The sequence below is a fragment of the Lissotriton vulgaris genome, chromosome 5 (genome assembly GCF_964263255.1).
Source record: "Lissotriton vulgaris chromosome 5, aLisVul1.2, whole genome shotgun sequence".
In the NCBI taxonomy this organism is placed as follows: Eukaryota; Metazoa; Chordata; class Amphibia; order Caudata; family Salamandridae; genus Lissotriton; species Lissotriton vulgaris.
The window spans coordinates 248079468-248099946 of record NC_141693.1 but is presented as its reverse complement, the minus strand read 5'-3'; the positions used below and the strand labels follow the sequence as shown (position 1 = coordinate 248099946).

At 45.9% G+C, this 20479-nt stretch overlaps 1 protein-coding gene across 2 annotated transcripts in view; it reads left to right on the top strand.

Annotated features, from left to right (window-relative positions):
* MFN2 (mitofusin 2) overlaps positions 1–20479 on the top strand; it is a 169864-nt gene that overhangs the window by 89552 nt on the left and 59833 nt on the right. For both annotated transcript variants that reach the window (XM_086921284.1, XM_086921286.1), the window contains exons 3-11: positions 10242–10377; positions 10668–10830; positions 11161–11285; positions 12460–12568; positions 12652–12759; positions 14703–14856; positions 15656–15723; positions 15928–16049; positions 16494–16620. In XM_086921284.1, the coding sequence (XP_086777410.1) occupies positions 10242–10377; positions 10668–10830; positions 11161–11285; positions 12460–12568; positions 12652–12759; positions 14703–14856; positions 15656–15723; positions 15928–16049; positions 16494–16620 (1112 nt within the window). The remainder of the gene's footprint in view (positions 1–10241; positions 10378–10667; positions 10831–11160; positions 11286–12459; positions 12569–12651; positions 12760–14702; positions 14857–15655; positions 15724–15927; positions 16050–16493; positions 16621–20479) is intronic.

The window sequence follows — 20479 nt, the reverse complement described above, 5'->3', positions numbered from 1 at the left end:
CGGCGACGGGCACATCGTGTGCCAGATTCAGGAGGAAGTCTCTGAACCGGAGGGGGACCACCAGCACCCGGCTGGCCCCCAGCTCAGCAATCCTTTGTTCACTGTAGAGGAGATCGTTGTCCCAATAGACCCAGTGGGATCCCGAGGTGTCTCCGGCGGTTTGAGCGGCGGCTTGCTGTCGGATCCCCTTGAGGGAGGGACAAGTTTTCTGTTCTTGTCGGAACTGCTCTCGTGTGGGGCCACCTTCTTGGCCCCATTGGGCTAGTTCCGGGAGGTCGCTGAGTGGGGTGATTTCTTCATGGTTGGGCCCCTGTGGACCGGGCTCAGGGTCGAAGTCTTCGGAGACGGCGGGCGGCGGAGGCTCGGGCCACTCAGGTTCTTCGGTTGGGGTGGTGGCCCGGGCGGCCATGGATCGGGTGGTCGCACAGACCCATTCAGGGAGGCCTAGCATCCCCAGATGCTCTCTCCGCTCGACGTCGGCCCAGGGGGAACTTTCCAGATCGTTCCCGAGGAGTCAATCTACGGGGGCATCGTCCCGAACGGTCACTTTCAGCATGCCCGACACCCCCCCCCCCCCCCCCCCCCCTCTCCCCCACACTCAAAGGGGATTCGGGCCATCTGGCACAGGCTCTCGGAATTGTCTGCTGGCCGCACTGGGCACAGTACATTGGGCAGGATCTGGTCAGGGGTCACCAGGTGGCAACGGACGGCCGTCACGCTGGCTCCCGTGTCGCGGAGGGCTTCGGCCCTGTGTCCATTAATGGTGACCCACTGGCTGTACTTCTAAGTGTTGGCCGGGATCGGGGCCCGGGGGACCATGTCTCTTTCGCCCAGACATACCAGGGACATGGCGGCGGGCTCCCACTCGGTCTGGTCTTGGTCATAGTCCTCTTCTTCGCCCCTCTCCTCTCCCAGGGAGGCGGCGGCGATCTGGCGGTTTGGCTGACCGGTGGTGCCGGATCGTTGGTTCATTGGGCAGTTGGGGTCATTGGCATAGTGACCGGGTCGCTGGCATTTGTGGCAGATAACGTTCGAGCGGGGCCCCGGCCGTGCTGGGGGGGCCCCTCTTCTAACCAGGGAGGGCGAAGTGTTGGTCGGGGGAGGCACCGCGGCGGCGTCCCGGTTCTGGCCTCCTCCGCCGCCTCGCGGATGGTGGGGCCCTTGCCGTGGTCTCCCGTCGAGTTCCGGGGGACCCGGGTGCTTTCCCATCGATCGGCTTCGATGGCGAGTTCACGTGGCTCGGTCAGTTTGCTGTCGATGAGATGCTGCCTGAGTTCGACAAAGCAGTTGTTGGAGAGGTGCTCCCATACAATGAGGTTGAACAGCTGCTCGTAGGTGGTGACTTGGCTGCCTTTGATCCACCCCTCTAAGGCTTTACTAAAGAAGTTCACATACTCCACCCAGGTAGTACCGGGAATTCTCTTACAGTCTCGGAATCGCTGCCGGTACATCTCGGGGGTGAGTCCATAGCGGGTAAGGAGGGCGGCTTTCATGTGTTCATAAGAGGTCATTTCGGCGTCTGGGAGTTGTAGCAGGACGTCTCTTCCCTCGTTGACGAACTTTCTCCACAAGCCGGCACCCCAGCCTTTTTGCGGCACCCGGTGCGAGGTCATGGCTACCTCGTAGGCCTTAAACCATTGTTGGATGTCGTCGTTTTTATAGTATTCTCGGACGACATCTTTGGAGATGTGGACCTTTGTGTCTGCAGGAGGAGGTGGGCTCCTGTTCCCGGAGGCGCTGGTCTCCCCGTTTTTAGCCTTGATCTCAAGTTCTTTTAACCACGCTCGTGCTCGTACGCGAGCTTCTTCTCCTCTAAGTCTCTCTGCCTTCGTTTCTCCTCCAGGTCCCCTTGCAGCCGTAGTTGCTCAAGGGCTATCTTTTTCTCGGCCAGCTGTAGTTCTCCATCCAGACGGAGTCGGGCCAGCTCCAATTCGTGGAGCCGGCTCTTATCTCGCTCTCGGGCGTCTTCATGGGAGAGGCCCGTGTTTCCGTTGGCATTTCTTTCTTCTGCTTGGGTTGTGATGGTTTCCGGGTGCATATCTGGGTTCGTCATATCTTCGTTCTGGGGTGACGTCGCTCCTGTCTCTACCCATGTTTGCAGGGCCTGCTTGAAATCGTCCTTGGTGCTTAGTCCAGTGGTAGCGATGCCCAGGTCCTTGCAGAATTGTTTCAGTTCTTTGTGGTTATAGTCTTCCAACGTTCCTTCTGGAACTCCGCGGTCGGTCTGGTTTCCTTGGTAGTCATGGTCGTAGTGTGTTTCTATAAGTAGCGGGTGAGTCACTCTCTGTACGATTTGAGTCGGCTCGGATCGCACCGCCTGCCACCAATGTTAGAAAGGCGATCTTAGGGGGGGAGGCAGAGACTATCTGGCCGACCGCCCCGAGACCCACCTCTCCTTATGGAACTGGCTGAGCGCCGTCGAGAGGCCTCCGGGCGAGGTTCCTCTCCTAGGATCGTACAGGTGAGCAATTACCCTACCACAGATAGACACCACACAAGGATAGATTCTTAACGTCTTTATCAGCAATCAAGGCAGGTTATCTCAGCAATATATGTACAAATGGATCGAGGGATCCTTAAGGTCTTAGTATCTGCGGGGGGTAGCGTGACAGTCTTGGTACCAGCCTGGTACGGGGATACCCTACGCTCAGTTCTCAATGCTCGAACTGGGGGGTTCCTCTGGGTCTGGCCGCGGCAGCGCCAGCAGGGCTCCGGAGGTGGTTTCAGCGATGTCGGGACGCGGCAGCGCCAGCAGGGCTCCGAAGATGGTTTCAGCGAGGTCGAGTCGCGGCAGCGCCAGCAGGGCTCCGAAGATGGTTTCAGCGAGGTCGAGCCGCGGCTGCGCCAGCAGGACTCCGAAGATGGTTTCAGCGAGGTCGAGCCGCGGCAGCGCCAGCAGGGCACCGAAGATAGTTTCAGCGAGGTCGGGCCGCAGCAGAGCCAGCAGGGCTCCAAGGATGGTTACGGAGTTCGAAGTAGGCGAGTTCTTCTCAGTGTCTCTCGACTCCAGGATACAACTACTGACCCATTTCAGAGCTGCCCCAGATATAGGTCTGGAGTCCTTTGATGTCCGGACCCTCGCACCTGGGGGTCAGAGGGGCCGGAATGAGAGTGTCCAGACACCCAGCAGGGGGGTGGAGCCCGCGCCCAGGGAGACCGGAGGGCAATCGAAACCAGGCGTCCGGGGACGGCTGGAGGGCCATCGAAACTCTCCTCCTCCTTGATCCGTCAAGTGGTCGCTTTACCACCTGGTCGGATCTTGGTGCCTCGATGTCGGGGCTTCGTTGGGGCTGAGGCCACGGGGCCCGGACGTGGAAGGCCCAAGATGGAGTTGGGCCTGAGAGTGTGGCCCTTGATAGGGGTCAGACCAGCAGCGTGGGGCGAGTAGGGGTCGCCATGTTCTGGAGGTGGAGAGCCGGGGGTCCCCATGCGTGGCGGCTCTCGTGAGGGCTGGGGGGGGTAGCTTTAGACCGGAGGACAGGGGTCGATGTCGTCCAGGGCCCGCCATGCGGGAGGAGTGGGACCACGCCACGAGGCCGGGTCCAACAGATGCACAACCACACACACACACACATGCACAACCACACACACATGCACAACCACACACACATGCACAACCACACGCACACGCACAACCACACGCACAACCACACGCACAACCACACACACACGCACTACAACCACAACACATACAATCACACACACATACAACCACACACAACCACAGCCACACACAACCACACATACAGCCACACACAACCACACACACACACAACCACACACACAACCACACACACACAACCACACACACGCGCACAACCGCACACACGCACAACCACACGCACACACAGACACACACAACCACAGACACACACAACCACACACACGCATAACCACACACACGCACAATCACACGCACGCATAACCACACACACGCATAACCACACACGCATAACCACACGACACACACACAAACAACCCCACATACACAACCCCACATACGCAAGCACACACACAAGCACACACACAACCACACACAGCCACACACAACTACACACACACACAACCACAACCACACACACACAAACACACAACTACACACACACAACCCACAAAACCACACACACAACCACACACACACAGCCACACAACCATGCACACAACCAGCAACCACACACACAACCAGCAACCACACACACACACAACCACACACACACACACACACACACACACAACCACACACACACACAACCACACACACACACAACCCCGCACACAACCCCACACACAACACACACAACCACACACAGCCACACACACACAACCAACCTCACACACACACACAACCACACACACACACACACAACCACACCCACAACCACACACAACCAACCCACCACACACAACCAACCCACCACACACAACCACACACACAAACACACAACCACACACACACACACAAACAACCAAACACACACAACCACACACACCCAGCCCAGCCACTCATACAACCACACACACCCAGCCCAGTCACTCACTGCCTATCAGCCTCCTCTCAGCCAGTTAGCGCGATCGCAATCAGTTTCACTTTCATGCGATCCGTTTCACTTTCACGGCCGTGTTCGCCGTGAAAGTGTTCGCGTTTCTAGTTTTATTCAGCATTGACTCTTGTTTCCTAGTGCTTCACAATCCAATCTCTACAATATTTAAGCAGCCTGCACGTCTCCTGTCAACCATACCACTCCATGCATTTTCTCCGATCCACATAGATATCAGTGGTACAGACAAAGGTAACCAGGTTTCTTATCCTTCCTTCAAGCAATAACCAGAATTCTAAACTGCATTTGTGCACCACTTAGTTTTAACCACCAAACAGTTATTCTAATCCGTTTGTTTCACAGAGGTTGTGTCTTAGGAGAAGGGCAGTGGCACTCGCATGGCACTATATGCTAGTGTGTCCAAAAGAGTTGTTTAATAATAAAAAAAAGTTTTATGAAAAATTGACTCTTTTGAAAATTCTGATTCCACCAGAATCCTAGTCCTCCATAAAACCCTGTTTTTTTGGCTGTCAACTGTGAATAGGAGACCAATATTGCCCCCATTTTTAGTATTCTATATCCTCGGTTCAATACTGGGGTGCTTTTTTAATTTGTCTCTAGTTCATTTCGAATCTTACCGCTACTAATTCAAATTGTGTTAGCTGTGGTTTATTTGCAATGCAAACTTTATCTCAATAAGGTGCTGTAACAAGCTGCAAGTCTGCTACGGAAGCCCATTCATTTGCTTACTATTTTCCACATAAGGTTGCAAGACCATAAAGTGGAGTTTTCAGGATTTTGAATAGTTTCTTGTTTGAAGATGTTACTCTCTCCTGCGCACCCCACTCCTGTACTAAGGTTTCGAGTGACCTGGCACCCGCCTTTCAGAGGTTCTTGCATCTACCCAAGTCTGGCCTGGCACTGGTGCATCCCAGCCTGGCACACACCGGGTGATGATCTCCGCACCTCCTCCTAGACCCCAGCTCACTACTGTTTGCAGTCTGTCACCCACCTCTCAGGCACTCACCCTTCACACCTCAGGCCTGGCAGTCACTCCTCTCACCTGCCACTCCCCCTTCTCCCTCTCTGGCACTCAGCATTGACTCTCTGTGACACTTAACTGTCACCTCTCTGACGCTCACCCTCGACCCTCCTGGTACTCCTACTTCCCCTCCCTGGCACATATCCTTTACCTCCCTGACACTCACCCATGTCCCTCCTGGCATTCACTACTCGCCCCCTTGGCACTCACCCTTCACCTCTATGGCACTAGCCCTTCATCCCCCCCAGCTACCCTTTACCCCTTGCACTCACCCTTTCCTTCCCTGGCACTCACATTTGACCCTCCTGACTCTTACGTCTCACCTCCATGGCACTCAACCTTCATCTCCCTGGCACTCACCCTTCATCCCCCTGACCTAGCACTCAACCTTCACCTCCGTGGCACTAGCCCTTCACCCCTCTGGCCTGGCAGCTACCCCTCACCCCTGGCACTCATACTTCCCCTTCTCAGCACTCACCCTTCCCCTCCCTGGCACTCACCCTTGACCCTCCTGACTCTTACGTCTCATCTCCCTGGCACTCACTCCTCACCTCTCTGGCACTCACCCTTCACCCCCATGGCCTGACAGTCACCTTTGTCCCTACTGGCATTCACTCCTCACCTCCCTGCCACTCACCCTTGACCCTCCTGGCACCAGCCCGGTTTCCCCCAAGAACAAAAAATAACAAGCATTGTCATAGCCAATAGGTCTCACCTTTGGGACCTTAGAAGTGTTTAGCCACGCAACAGTTGATGTTGTTGCACCAAGGATATTGTGCTGCATAACTAAATACTTAGAAGGTCCCAAAAGCGAGACCTATTGGCTATTCCAATGCTTGTTTCAATTCAATATCCAGGGTAGTTTTAGACTTTATTTTGTGGGGCCCTGTTTCTTTTGCCAATTAGGTTGTCCGTCTTACTTTGGTATTCATAAAATATTTACTTTAGGCAAAGGATGGTTAGCTCGTTGTAGTCCATTAATTTTTTATATCTGTCTACTTATCTTCCCTATTTTACATTAGGTTATTTTGGGATTCAGTCTCTTCTGTATTGCTCTAACTGAATAGATGTTTTGAAAGCTTTTAATTTATCAGTCTTCAGGCTCCTGTTATGTCACGATAATTGCGCGTATAACAAGAGGGAGAGAGAGGACTAGGTAGCTAGTCCGAGTCCCATAGGGTTTATATGTGATTAAACAAAAAGGACTAGCTTAAGTTGACCAAAGTGTTACAGTACTCAAATTAGTTCTGTCACGGGCACCTTGTTGGTGTATTCATGAAGCCCTCACACACCAACTTAGTTGGTGGCATGCTTCATCATCGGGCCCACCCAGTGACACCTAGTAGGTCCCGGGTGTGCTACGACGCCTGATTACAGCGGAGCTGGTATATTGGTACAGGTATGCATGAGAAGGGAATCCCCCTCTCACATATAGAAAAACGCCTTAGTGTGTGTATCACATAGTCTGTACCACAACACTAGTCTGTTTTATTTCACCACACCTTTTTAAAAATCGGTCCTGAGGAAAGGCAGAATACTCTAAGGCACTGGCTGAAACATGTCGACCATCTGAAGGACGCAGGGGGCAGTAACTCGCCACCCTTACGCGTCCTGTAGCCTTACTTTTAACCGCTGGTGACGGCCCAGTTATTAAAATTTAATTTACCCTCGGGTACTGGGACCACCACCAAGCCGTTTTAAATCACAACTCACCCAACCTCACTGCACTCTCAGCAATATACCAGCTCCGCTGTAATCAGGCGTCGTAGCACACCCGGGACATACTAGGTGTCACTGGGTGGGCCCGATGATGAAGCATGCCACCAACTAGGTTGGTGGGTGAGGGCTTCATGAATACACCAACAAGGTGCCCGTGACAGAACTAATTTGAGTATTGTAACACTTTGGTCAACTTAAGCTAGCCCTTTTTGTTTAATCACATGTCACGATAATTGTCATCCTTATTGCCTTCTTCATGGTCCCATCTGTTACATGGTGAATGGGCATCTGAGTACTAATGTACAAGAAACCCAGTTGACGCTGATTATCAGTTCTCTTATATGTTGTGGATCTGATCAGTGAGCTACCATCCTATACTCCTTGATTTTTGGGTTCTGAGTCTGTTTACTGAGACTGGGGGTATTGTTAGACTGTAAAAGGCTCCTAGACAAACATGCGCAGTCATATATCATTTTGGAGTTGAGGATGTAATCTACTCAGGGGTGAGTCGTGTGCATTTATCTATGGATGGTAAACCCTGTTGATTATGGTGTTATGGTCCTTCCAGTTATATTCTAGGGCTGCATCGTTTATCTAGTATGAAATTTGGATACTAATATATTGATACGGCCATACTGTCAAACACTTCCCTGGAAGATTTGCCTATCTTTGAATTGATGGCAAAGTAAAGATTCCCACCACCTCATGTCTCCTTCAAACTAGGCTAGTTGTAATCGAAAATCTAATAGGAGAATGTTTGGCTATGACTCAAGAAATAGGAGTTCCTGGCATTCAATGATTTCCCCTTAATCAAAATCTTCATCCTCTCGACTTTATCAAAATAAAAGTTCCTTTAGACATTAATTGATGCCCTTGCTCTCTTCTACCTCTTAAGTTTTGAATTTCTGTCCTTATATTTACTATTGTGTTTTTGTTTAATTATTTGTTTTGCTGGCAGACCAGGTTGGATTCAGGCACTGAGTTTTTTTTTTGTGATGTACATCTTTGTTCGGTTTAAACCCTCACCATTCTGATAGCCATCTAAACCGGGCTGAGAATAAGCTTACTTACAGTGTCCATTGTTCGATTGCTGGTCTTTCGTTAACTAATCATTACCTGTATTTTTAGACTTCCCTTTCCCCCTTCCCTAGCTTAGATGATACTAGGATGCTCCATTTGTCTCTTAAAATTCCGTCCTATTCTTTCTCTTTCCCCTACCTTTTTCTTCTCTCAGAAAATTCACAAATACTTTCAGGGCTGTGAAAGATGTGCTCTCAAGCTGTTACTTTCAAATCCTTGCCTTATGGGATCCCTGACCCAGCCTACCCGTTGCTCCTTGCTCACCATTCAGCAGACACTGTCATGTTAACAACTTAATTCTGCCTCCCATCACCCCCTCGCCACCTGATATTAAAAACAAGGATTTGCCAAGTATGTATACATTCCTGTGTTCAGTTCACTTATCTTTATCACCCATCTGCATAATTTTCTATAAAGTTATTCTTCCGGCTTTGGATGTTTTTTCTCAGCTACTATGGATCTGTTTGAGGAACACTCTTAATCTCCTAGTTCATGAACGTTCTTGTGCCAGGGTTGTTCCTTAACTTTCAAGCCTGTGACTTTCCTTCCTCAATTCCATCTTCTCTAAGATACAGAGGGTGTAGAGGAATGGGATCCTGCTTATTCTTAAAAGAATGGTTGGATTTCTGTTTCCCCAGTTTTTTCGACATTTAATCTCATTAGTACTTTTCATTGAGTGGGTCTCCCACCCATACTGTGCCAAGTGTTGTAGATGTGATGGGTGGATTTCTCAGTATTTCTGATTGTGCTTTGTTGGTTTTACGTAGTTGCTTTATAGATTCCAATGGCTAGCAGTAGAATTTTTGCTTCAGAGAAGGTGCATGGGAAAAAAGTACCTTTGTTACTTACTGTTAATATGGTTAACATCTCTTACTGTTATCATGGGCGTGGCATCCTCTCTAATCGCATAATAAACATTCTGTATATATTTCCCCAGTCATCTGGGTTCTTCACTTTTTACTGTAAGTCTCTCTACCAAATATTCCAGGCCAGGCACCAGGAGCCTTGCTTTCTGTTACCTCATTTGAGGATAGTTGTAACTTATAATCTCCATGTGTAGTAGCCCTTGTTAGTGTTTCGGTAGCCTAGGCCAACCTTTAATACACCAAGTCTCAGTGACTATTTAACTTGGTTCTTAAATATCACAAATTGCTTGCATAATGCATTAGGAAAATATTTTCATTAGTACATTTGAGTTATATGATCACTGGTTTAAGTAAGCAAACTCTACACAAGGTCGATGGGGGGAATGAATTTGGCCCTTAAGTTCAGTGTAAGGTATGCACTTGACATACTGAAGTGAATAAGGCTAAGGCAGATATAGAATAAGTTGATTACACCTTAGCAATTCTTTTTTTAACTTTTTACAATCTACTTGTTGGAAAATTATACTGATTCTAGAAACTACAATAGACCGATTTTGAGTGGCATTGTAATAAATTCCCTTGTTCCATATTACTCTGTGAACTGCAGTCTGATAGCTTGTCATACATTTTCAATATTTCTCTGAGCCGAAAATCTAGTAAAAGCAAATGTTTTAATTGTGAACAGCAGCACACGTTCCAGAAGAAACAGTTCCCTGTGTGTGCATACGGGAAAATAGGCTGTCTTGACTGCAGGATTATCAAGTAAGTGGTTTAAATGTTTATTTTTTTGGCAGCCTGTACCAATATAAAATCAGCACCACTGTTTGATTGATTGGGTTTGGTCTCATGGATTTTCCTAGCCATATTTCACCAGGAAAAGCGGCCATACTTGCATTACAGCAATTTCTGGTTACAGTATCCTCCTCCCTGCTCTATGGAAAGCTTCCGATTAATCTCATACGAAGAATGTGTTGGCATTTCTTTCATGTATTTCAGAAACTCATAGGAATGCTGAGCTCGACCCAGTTACCACTGAAGAGCAAGTGTGTGAGGTGAAAAGTTACCTGGCCAAAGTAAGTGGTATCGCTGAAGTGCTGGCACGACGTCACATGAAAGTTGCTTTTTTCGGAAGGTAAGGAAGTACATGGGTTCCCTCACCCCTCATGCATTTATTTCAGGGGTTTGGTTGATGTGTACAAATCCAGATACCTCAGATATAAGTGGAGAGGGTTCAGGAGTAGCGGTTCCGCAGGGGAGCTACTTGGACATCAGCTTTGTAATGTAGCATGAATTGTAACTTGGGGTAGCATTTCTTTTATTACTGTGGTGTCTTCCTTTGCCAGTGGAGTGTTGTGCTGCTGCAGGGTATGTGGACTGTACTTGTGCTTTGTCTCATGAGCTTGGATATTCTTTGTGTTCTAGGACGAGCAATGGGAAGAGCACAGTGATTAATGCTATGCTTTGGGACAAAGTCCTTCCATCAGGCATAGGACACACAACCAACTGTTTCCTGCGGGTGGAGGGCACAGAAGTGAAGGAGGCTTACTTGCTGATTGAGGGCTCAGAGGAAAGGAGGAATGTAAAGGTAAGTGAGCTCTAAAGGACTAAAATTCAAACTTACAAAAGGTTACAGGTTCTATTCAGTATGCTTTCAGTAACCTTATGAAGTTTGTTTAGAAAATATCTCTGGTCAGTTTCTTATTTCTCTACGTAAACACACATTCCATGTCTTAGTTATCCTTTCAGATATTGTCTTCTGGCATTTTACTCAGTCAGTCCTCCCTGCCTCTTTTTCACTATTTGGAATGCTTCCTTGCGTCTCTCAGGTCTTCCTGCTTCGCTGGAACTCTCACCCTCTGTCCCTCCATGTCACCATTTCTGTTTATTGACACATGATTGTCATTGCTTTTTACAGACTGTAAACCAGCTGGCTCACGCCTTGCACCAGGATGACCTTATTGACTCTGGTTCCCTGGTCAGTGTCATGTGGCCTAACTCCAAGTGTCCTCTTCTAAAGGATGACCTTGTGCTAATGGACAGGTGAGATAAGCTGCTTGATTTGGATCAGAGGTTCCATCCTAGTTATGTGCTAGTAATTCTATTTTTAAACCCTACAAAATTGGGTCATTGCTGTCATTTTGAGATTGTGGGGCTTGCACTTTTATAGAAACAGATTGGAACAGAAGTGCTTGTATTTCAAGTATGTCAATCCTGTCTTAGGGCTAATATAAAGAGCAATATCTATGGTATATCCTCCTTTCAATACCAATTCAATAGAAGTCACATAGACAAATCATATTACAACAGAGTCACATGTTTGTGTTGTGAATTCTTCCTTTATATTTCTTTAAAGCCTTAGATCAGTCAGCCCAGCCAACACGTTTCGTCCATAAGGACTTCTTCAGGGTTTATTAATTATATGCATTGGACTTCACCATTTATGAGAGTGTCCCTCTAATTAGTGAAGTCAGAGCATGACATTCTCACAGTAGATTGTATGCAAGGGAACGCCAAACAGTCTCCAACGCATTGCTCAAAATCGTGCGATCTTTGTACTGTCCCTAAGTCAGGATTGAGATACTTGAAATACAAGTGCTTTGTTTCAATCTGTTTTTTAATTGGTTTATTATATGATTACTTAGCAGTGGGTTCATGAACAGTTGAGTGCTTACACTTGCTGTTTAACAAATATAGTCACACATACTTGTGCAACCATCTGACAGTCCACACAGCTTTATTTTCTCTATGGCATTTTTATAGGTTTATTATATGATTACTTAGCAGTGGGTTCATGAACAGTTGAGTGCTTACACTTGCTGTTTAACAAATATAGTCACACATACTCGTGCAACCATCTGACAGTCCACACAGCTTTGTTTTCTCTATGGCACTTTTATAGTTCTGCAGTGATGGTCATGCATCCCCACCCCCCACCCCTTTCTACTAAGAGACACTGGAGCTTTAATGTGTGCCTGGGATACCCTCCTTACAATCTAAGTGTGATATTGTGATTCATGATTCAAGCCTCTTTTAGGGTTTGGTGTTGCCTCCTAAGACCATTGTAGTGGGGATGCTGTCATTTGCCGTTGTCTGAGATACTGTTTTACCAATATCTGCCCTTATGCTTCAACATCAGTAGACTAAACACTGTCATCTAGCTGCAAAGAGAAGTTCAAGGTATTTCTACAAATAAACTCTCACTATGTCCCCTCAGCCCAGGCATTGATGTTACCACAGAACTGGATAGCTGGATTGACAAATTCTGTCTGGATGCCGATGTGTTTGTGTTGGTTGCAAATTCTGAGTCCACATTGATGCAGACGGTAGGTTGCAGAAGAAATTCACCATGAGTGGCACGGTTAAGTTTGGATTCTTTGTGATGTGCCTCTTGTATTTCTTCGTGCAGGAGAAACAGTTCTTTCACAAAGTAAACGAGCGCCTCTCCCGCCCCAACATCTTCATACTGAATAATCGCTGGGATGCTTCTGCTTCGGAGCCCGAGTACATGGAGGAGGTCTGTAACAAAGATTTTTCTACTGGGTGGATTTAGGGAACCGGTTTATGGGGGCTGCAAATTGGACATTTGCATTTCGTTGTTTGTCTGTGCTGGATGGAAACTGCAGTGCAATACTCCTGGTTACAACACTAGAGCACTAGCTAGTTCTTGCAACCTTCTCTTGGATTTGTGACTTGTATTGCATGAAACTGTATGCAGGGCAGGGTATGCAGCTATTTTGCAAGCATGTAAGTGTTTTAATTCAAATCGAAATATTAAGACTTGTGCTGTCTGTCACAGTTTTGTTAAATCAATGTATGTAACAAGTTATTTTCCCTCTAGGTAGATGCAGTCTGCAGTTCTTCATCCACTACTAAGACTCTTTTTTATTATTATTAGTATATATCCAGTGTTCTCTTCTTTCCCCGGTATCAAACCATTGAGCAGTCAGACTATGTCAGAAGATGACTAAAAAACAAAAAGAAAGTTAATTTGCTGGTTAAGCTTGGCCTTTTTGGAAACCAGAAAGAGACACCTGTAGAGGCATTCAAACTCAGCCAAAGAGTCACGGAAGGTGATTCCTCTACCTCCAAGGTTATTAGGACCCACTCTTAAACCCCGAGTGTTACCTCAGAGTGCGGCTCCATCTTTGTTCCTGTCCCTTGCAGGTGACAGTAAAGAATAATAAATTCACTGAGACTTAATATTACGAAATCTTGTTCATGCCACACTGATGGACACTGACATTTGGGTCTGAGGAGAATGAGATAGTGAACTGGAAGGCAGCTTTCTCCTGGCGAGGAGAACCTCTTACTAGGTTCATGTAACTATTGAACTATTCTGGGAGAAACCTCTTGTTTAAGATGTCCTAAAACCTGCTGTATACTTACGTAGATAGAAACATGACACACATCTGTGGGATATCTCCACATGTTGGAGTAAAGCAAAGGACAAATGGGTGCTAGACTATCTACAGAATATTTAAACTGTTCTGGAGTTCGCCTGTGTAGGAACCCGGAATGTCAGGCCTTAGATGGTGGTGAGTGCTAGAGGTAAAGGTAATGAGGCAAAGAGGGCCAAGTCTTGATTTTGAACTATGACTGAGCTCCTACTAGGCCCAGCCAACATGATCCTCAGGATAAATTGGTTTATCTAAAGAATTCCTTGACTTGCCTGTGATAGTTTGACCAAAGTCCAAGGTGTCCTCTTAGAAAATGTGTGGAACATATGTGCCACAGCTAATCAAACAATAACAGAGTTAAGAGAAAAAAATTGAAGATCCAAACCAAGTTATTTGAAAGTTGAAAATGTAATCAAATAGGTTAAGTCGCACACCAAGGAAAAATAGGTAAAGTTGACATGATGTATATAGCTAACAATACTAAAAATCACAAAAGAATTAAATGGGCCCAAAATTAATCCAAAAGCTCTTGATGGTTATCGAGGGGATGGGACTACCCCTAGAAGAGGTGTTGAATCTCAGCAAGCTGACTGCAACTCAAAGCTCCAGCGACACAGTATTACATGGCAGGTCGAACCATGAAGTGTTGCTAACAAAGATGGAGCTGAACCTGGAAACGGGTGGCTCAAAGACGCAGGCATCCAGGAGAGTGGGTAGGCCTTCCTTTTTCTTCATTGCCAAGGGTTCTCTTCTACAGTATGTAATAGGCATTCTTAAGCTATAACTATGTCATTGTGGTTTGGTGAACTCTTTGTAAGATGACATAATGTGACTCTGCTTCAGTAGAGGAAACGAATGCTGAAGTGCTAAGCAAAAAAAGTTCTAATGCACAAATTCCATGAGCAGATAAAGTGCATCGTCTTGCATCTTGTTACTGCTGTGCTTGAATTGTTTCATCCGTAGCTCTTGCTTGCTTTTTAACCTTGAATGTATGTTGCAAACATTTCAGTTCTATTAGAAGGTGATGTGATTTCCTCGCATTTCACTTTTGTTCGTATAGGTTCGCAGGCAGCATATGGAGCGCTGTACAAGCTTTCTAGTGGAAGAGCTTGGGGTATTGGATCGTGCGCAAGCTGGTGACAGGATCTTTTTTGTATCTGCGAAAGAGGTTCTGAACGCACGAATCCAGAAGGCACAGGGAATGCCTGAAGGAGGTTTGGAGAAGCATGACTCAATTGCATTTAGTTCTTTTCAAAACCATGATAAATTTCTAAAGGAAATGTTAAAGCAGTTAACTGGAAGCAAAGACTTAGCTTTTCTCTTTTTTTCATTGTCTGAGGGTGAATTGCTTGTCACTGAGATGTAGTCGCTAAACATTTTTTCAGTATCTGTAATATCCAAAACGGACAGCGGCTGTTTTGTGCATTATTTGGACAGTACAGATAAAACAATGATGATGCTGGGTCAGGGATGAAATGGGTGATATTAGTAGGCTTGGTGTTCTTTAACAGCAAACACTGACTGAGGAGCCTGCTTTAGTGTAATGGATTTGAAATTCAGCCATGTGAGAATAACTGGAATTGGGATCCTTGCCATCTAAATTGCATTCAAACAATGCAGCGAGTAATTGGCAGATAAAGTGTAATTAGAGGCAATCATATGCTTAAGAGTTAGTTGCTATGTCAGCTTTGTATTTTTAGCTCGCCAGTTCTCTTTTTAATGATAACAGTAGGCGATCTGATTGGTCAGCATGCCAGGATTCATACTAAAGTCTTGCAAGGGGCCTACACTAAATTAACCAAATATTCCAGTTGATCATACCCTGTGGATCTCTTGCATTGGAACACTTTTGCCTGATTGTTGAAAGTTCAAAATCTGATAGAGTTGGTCATGTAAGGTGACAAGTTTACTTTCAGTAGTGTCCTGGCAGTAGTTCAGTTATCTCTTGTTGTTCAATGATGCTATTGTCTAAAAAGGAGTGTATGTCAGTTGACCTATTTGCTTTTATTTCAGGTGGGGCTCTGGCAGAGGGATTTCAAGTACGAATGATGGAGTTTCAAAACTTTGAAAGACGATTTGAGGTGATCAGAGTTACTATTTATTCCCAAGACCTCACAAGGGCATGTTCTTACTTCAAAATCATAACCTGGGAAAACAAGAAGAAAATTCGGCTAAGGAGGAGGGAGGTTTGGGGTGTGCTCAGTATTGGTTTCAGATGTAGTGAGATTTTTCTCCGGCTGAGAGTAAATGTTTGCAAGTTTTCTAAGCAACTTTTTCTTTTACAGGAATGCATCTCTCAGTCTGCAGTGAAGACCAAGTTTGAGCAACACACAGTGAGAGCAAAGCAGATTGCAGAGGTCGTGCGTCGCGAGATGAACTCTGTACATGTCGCTGCACAGGAACAAAGGTGAGATTCTGTGGAGAGGAATATGTTGACTCTGATCGTGGTCTGCATGGTTTAAATAATGGCTTCTAGATCTTCTGAACAGATTTATGAATGAACGTTCTGCCTTGAACTGATGTGCATCCATTTATTAACCCCTTCCATGCTGATGACGGCCCCCATCCGTCATGCATCACGGTGCTCGTGTGCTTATGACGGCTGGGGGCCGTCATAAAGCCATTCATTCTTTAAAAGCCTAGCACACGAGCAGAATCGGCCTAGCATGGAAGGGGTTAATATTCTAGTGTTTGGAATATTAGAAACATTTATTTTTGGTGGTGGGTATATGGTCGTAGTGTCATCTGAACAATCGGCTACTCCCTTTGGGCACCGTTTTAAATTTAAGTCACTGTAGTCATATTGTACCTGTGCACTCAGTAATCCTCTCCTTTCTGCTTTTGCCTCTAGGGTACACTGTCTGGAGAAGCGAGAGGAATTACAAGATCACCTGGAGTTCATTGATAAACAGCTTGATTTGCTTACACAGGATTACAAGTTAAAGATCAAACAGATCACAGATGATGTGGAGAGACAGGTAAGAGGAACCTTTTGAAGATCATCATGTGAGGTTTTCAGAAATAAGGAGTGAGTGCATAAGTGTGTATATATATATATATATATATATATATATATATATATATATATATATATATATATATACATATAATTCCGGTATTCCTTTCACCGCTTTTCTCTGGTCACAACAGGGGACGGCACCAATCTGTATGTTTACACAATTTCTTCATTTGATTTTTGCAGCATTTCAAAAGGGGTTCGTGCTTATAGATATTGTTGACGCATTTCAGTAAAAAAGCCTCCCTCTACTGCCCCAACAAGAGGTCATGGTACAGAGTGTCTATTTAAAGGGAAACTTCCTTCCATTTCTTGAATCCCACCCGCAATTTAAAATCCATTTTAGTCTTTGAATTTTCGGTGAAATACCCTTTGTTACCTCTACATGAGTGTTGGAAAACAAACCTCATATGCAAACTTTACTATTGACAATATCAACTTGTATTGTCTACTCACATTCAGTTGTTTCGGGGTAAAGTACCCATCTCCAATTCTCTAGCAACAATAAGTTTCATCTACAATTTTTTCAACATATTTCCTTGTAATCACCAATTAGTTGTAAAGTACTTTACAATATAAATTGACCATTTCTGCAATCTTTTTTCATAGCAGCATCTTACATACTACGAATTGCTGTCAATTACATCCGATCTGAACTCTATTGTGTTTTTTTTATCACATACCTGAGATTAAACAGCAATTCCATTGTCTCTTAGATCTGAGGGAATCAATAAAGTGCAAAAAATGTCTCCTCTCTACAAAAGTGCAAGCCGTGCCTAATTCCATTGCGTTTGTTAAATAGCATTTTTTTAAAAGCATTTTAAAATGCCTTCCATGACAGTATATTATCTCTGTTTTACCACATATATGATATAAAATTATGTCAGGTATTTCCAGTGCTTAATTTGTAAAATATTAGGTGAAGGTGCTCAATTTTTTTTAAGAGGCCACACTCAGTTCCCCGACTCCACCCACTTCTTCCACTGGTCCACCTACTTACTCTATCGGCTTAACCCACATCCTCAACTGGCACTGCTGAAAGGCAGACGTAATAGTGTGAAATAAACCTGCCACACTAGGTAGTATATGGTGGTAGGTGGTGTTTTTCCCTGTGCTGAAGGTGGGATAGGGGTGTGGGTGCACCCAGTGGTTAATTTGTGATAGAATAAGTGCTGGGGTTCTCGTCAGGAGGTAGTTGCACCAGCCCATTGCTCCTATTAATGCCACCTATAACAGAACCAACTAATAACTATGAAACCCTACAAGCATGGGAGACAATGTGGCGTAACAGCCAGTGCTGCAGACTTTGGCGCTGGGGAATCAGGTTCGAGTCTCGGCATAGGCTCACCATCCTGTGACTCTGGGTAAATCACTTAATCTCCCTGTGCCTATCAAAAATGAATGTGCCCTTAACTGGTGCACATGAAAAGCGCTCCAATACTTTTGATCAAAAGCGCTGGTGTTGACGATTAAGTGCTGTTGTGAGCACTGGAAACCACTGGCTCAAATTAAGCACTGGTTAAGCCTCAAACCGGAACTAAAGGTCCACTACTCAAGTGCAGCTTGTACTTGAGTTTGTGCCTAGGATCTGCATGGTGTAAATCCCATCCCACTGCAACACTGGATACCTACCAAAAGCTCAAAAGATAATCCTTAGAGAAGCTTGCACTAGTTTTTAGTCTTTGCTGCTCTGGATATGTCTCTGCCTTGTTTCTTTCACAGCGGGTTGAGCAGCGTGATATTTGGTGCCTCAAGCCATCAGACTGGCCATGTTTTTTTTATTTCCAATCGCCCTATTACTTGATTCATGGAAGCTCTGATGGTTTATTGCTCGTCTTAGGTGGGCCCTTTATAGCGACAGGCTTTTAAGAGTTTTGGACCCTACGTCCCTACCTCTGGCACATTATGAACTTTGCGTAGTGCATGGTTGCTCTTTAACTGCCATCAGTGCTCCTAGCGCCAAGACTGTCCGTGAATAGCGCTCCAGAAAAACCATAAACAACGGGCAGTAGCGTTATGCCGCCAAAATTAGAGGAAAAGGGATGTGGGTAACTTCCAGAGCGGACGACTTTGTAGCTGTGGGGTCCCGGATGGGGGTGGGGACACCAGGTTCAAGCCTCGGCGTCAGCTCAACATCTTTGAATTCTGTTCAAATCGTAATCCACCTGTGCCTCGACAACCAAAAATGAACGTGTTAGTGTAAAAGCGCTCCAGTACCTTCGGATTGAGTTTGCGCTATATACAAAAAAATATATAAACACATGCACTTCGACCTCTAATACCACCCAGGAACTGGCCCGTACGAAAAGTCTCACCTACTTTTTCAGAATCAGAACAATCTCAAAGGCAGTGAATAATTATGGGATTCGTGAAGGTTTTGGGCACAGACATAAATTGTTGCATGTATGCCCAGTTAACCCTATAATGCGCTGGAGTTTTAAGCAGTTTAACTAATTGTTGCCTCATTAGGAGTCTCAGACTCCGTAAATAGTGACACTGCCACACTCTGCTAATTCTGCAGAGAGCAGACCTCCGGGGCCTCGAGACATCCAGAAAAACAAACACAGACAAAACGTGGCCTGCAGCGATCATCACTGAAGGCTTGAAGCTAAACGTGCACAATGAATAAAGTCAAGTTAAATAAACATCAACCACAAACTTAGTGAAAGAAGCCGTGCAGAAACAGATGGCATAGCCCACAGGTCCGCGTGACATCAGGAACCAGTGGCCACCATGGCACTGATGCATGCAGAAACAACCACGAGGCTTGATGATGACGGTAGGATAGCAATAAACTTTCTATCTGCAACATACCGCCATTTTGCGATGCACACCGTTGAGCAGTAAAGTTAAGAGATGATGAAACACACTGAAAAAACATTATTTTTTTATGAGTCAGCGAGAGGGGTTAAGTTAAAGGCCGTACCCTTTCAGCCTCCTCCTGGCCGTGGCATTGTACTCGAGCACGGTGCCCGGGCCGCACTGGAGGCATGATTGCTCACGGCAGGCCTCCGACTCAGTTCACTCACACTTCTTACCAAATCAGTCTGTTTACTAGCAAACAGGGTTTGTTAAGCTACTTACAGTTACTGGGGGCAGCACTGCCTTTATTAACCCCTGCTCTGCTGCTGCCTGCCCTCGACGTCGAGTTGAACTGCTGCTGGTGACTCGTCCGGTGCGTGTCATTATGGACAAAAATCTACGCATGCGCTGCCGCAAGCACAGCCGCAGAACCAAATCGAGCCCAATCAGTGTCACCCCCACCGACAGCACTGAACAAAGGGCGGAAGGTAAACTCACATCATGGATATCTATGGTTGGAATTTTTTATTGCCTCTCACAGCCACACAATCTTCATCGAGACTCGGGAGAAGAACGATACTGTCTGCAGGTGAATCAGTGAGGTAATTATATTTACCTTGCATGTCGTATGGCATTGTGGCAGACAGGTACTGTAGACCCGGCCCTGATGAATAAGTGCCGGTGCTAAGCACCGGAAAGCACCGGCACAAATTAAGCCCTGGGTATTTCAGATCTGATCTCTATTGTTTCCGTGCATTTCCTGCAAGCCTATTTTCTTGGTTTCACCAGTTTGTTATATGGTGCATCTTATAGCAGCATATTCTTTCAATATCATTAGTGTATTATAAAGTGTATTACATCAATACCTGATCATTTCAAAAGTGCATTTGCATAGCAGCATCTTATATGATGTAAAGTCATTTCAGTTATATCAGCCCTTGTTCCTATTATAACCTTATATTATCCATTTGTTTAAGGCATCACACACAATCCACCTTGCTTTGAGGGTGGGTCAGGAA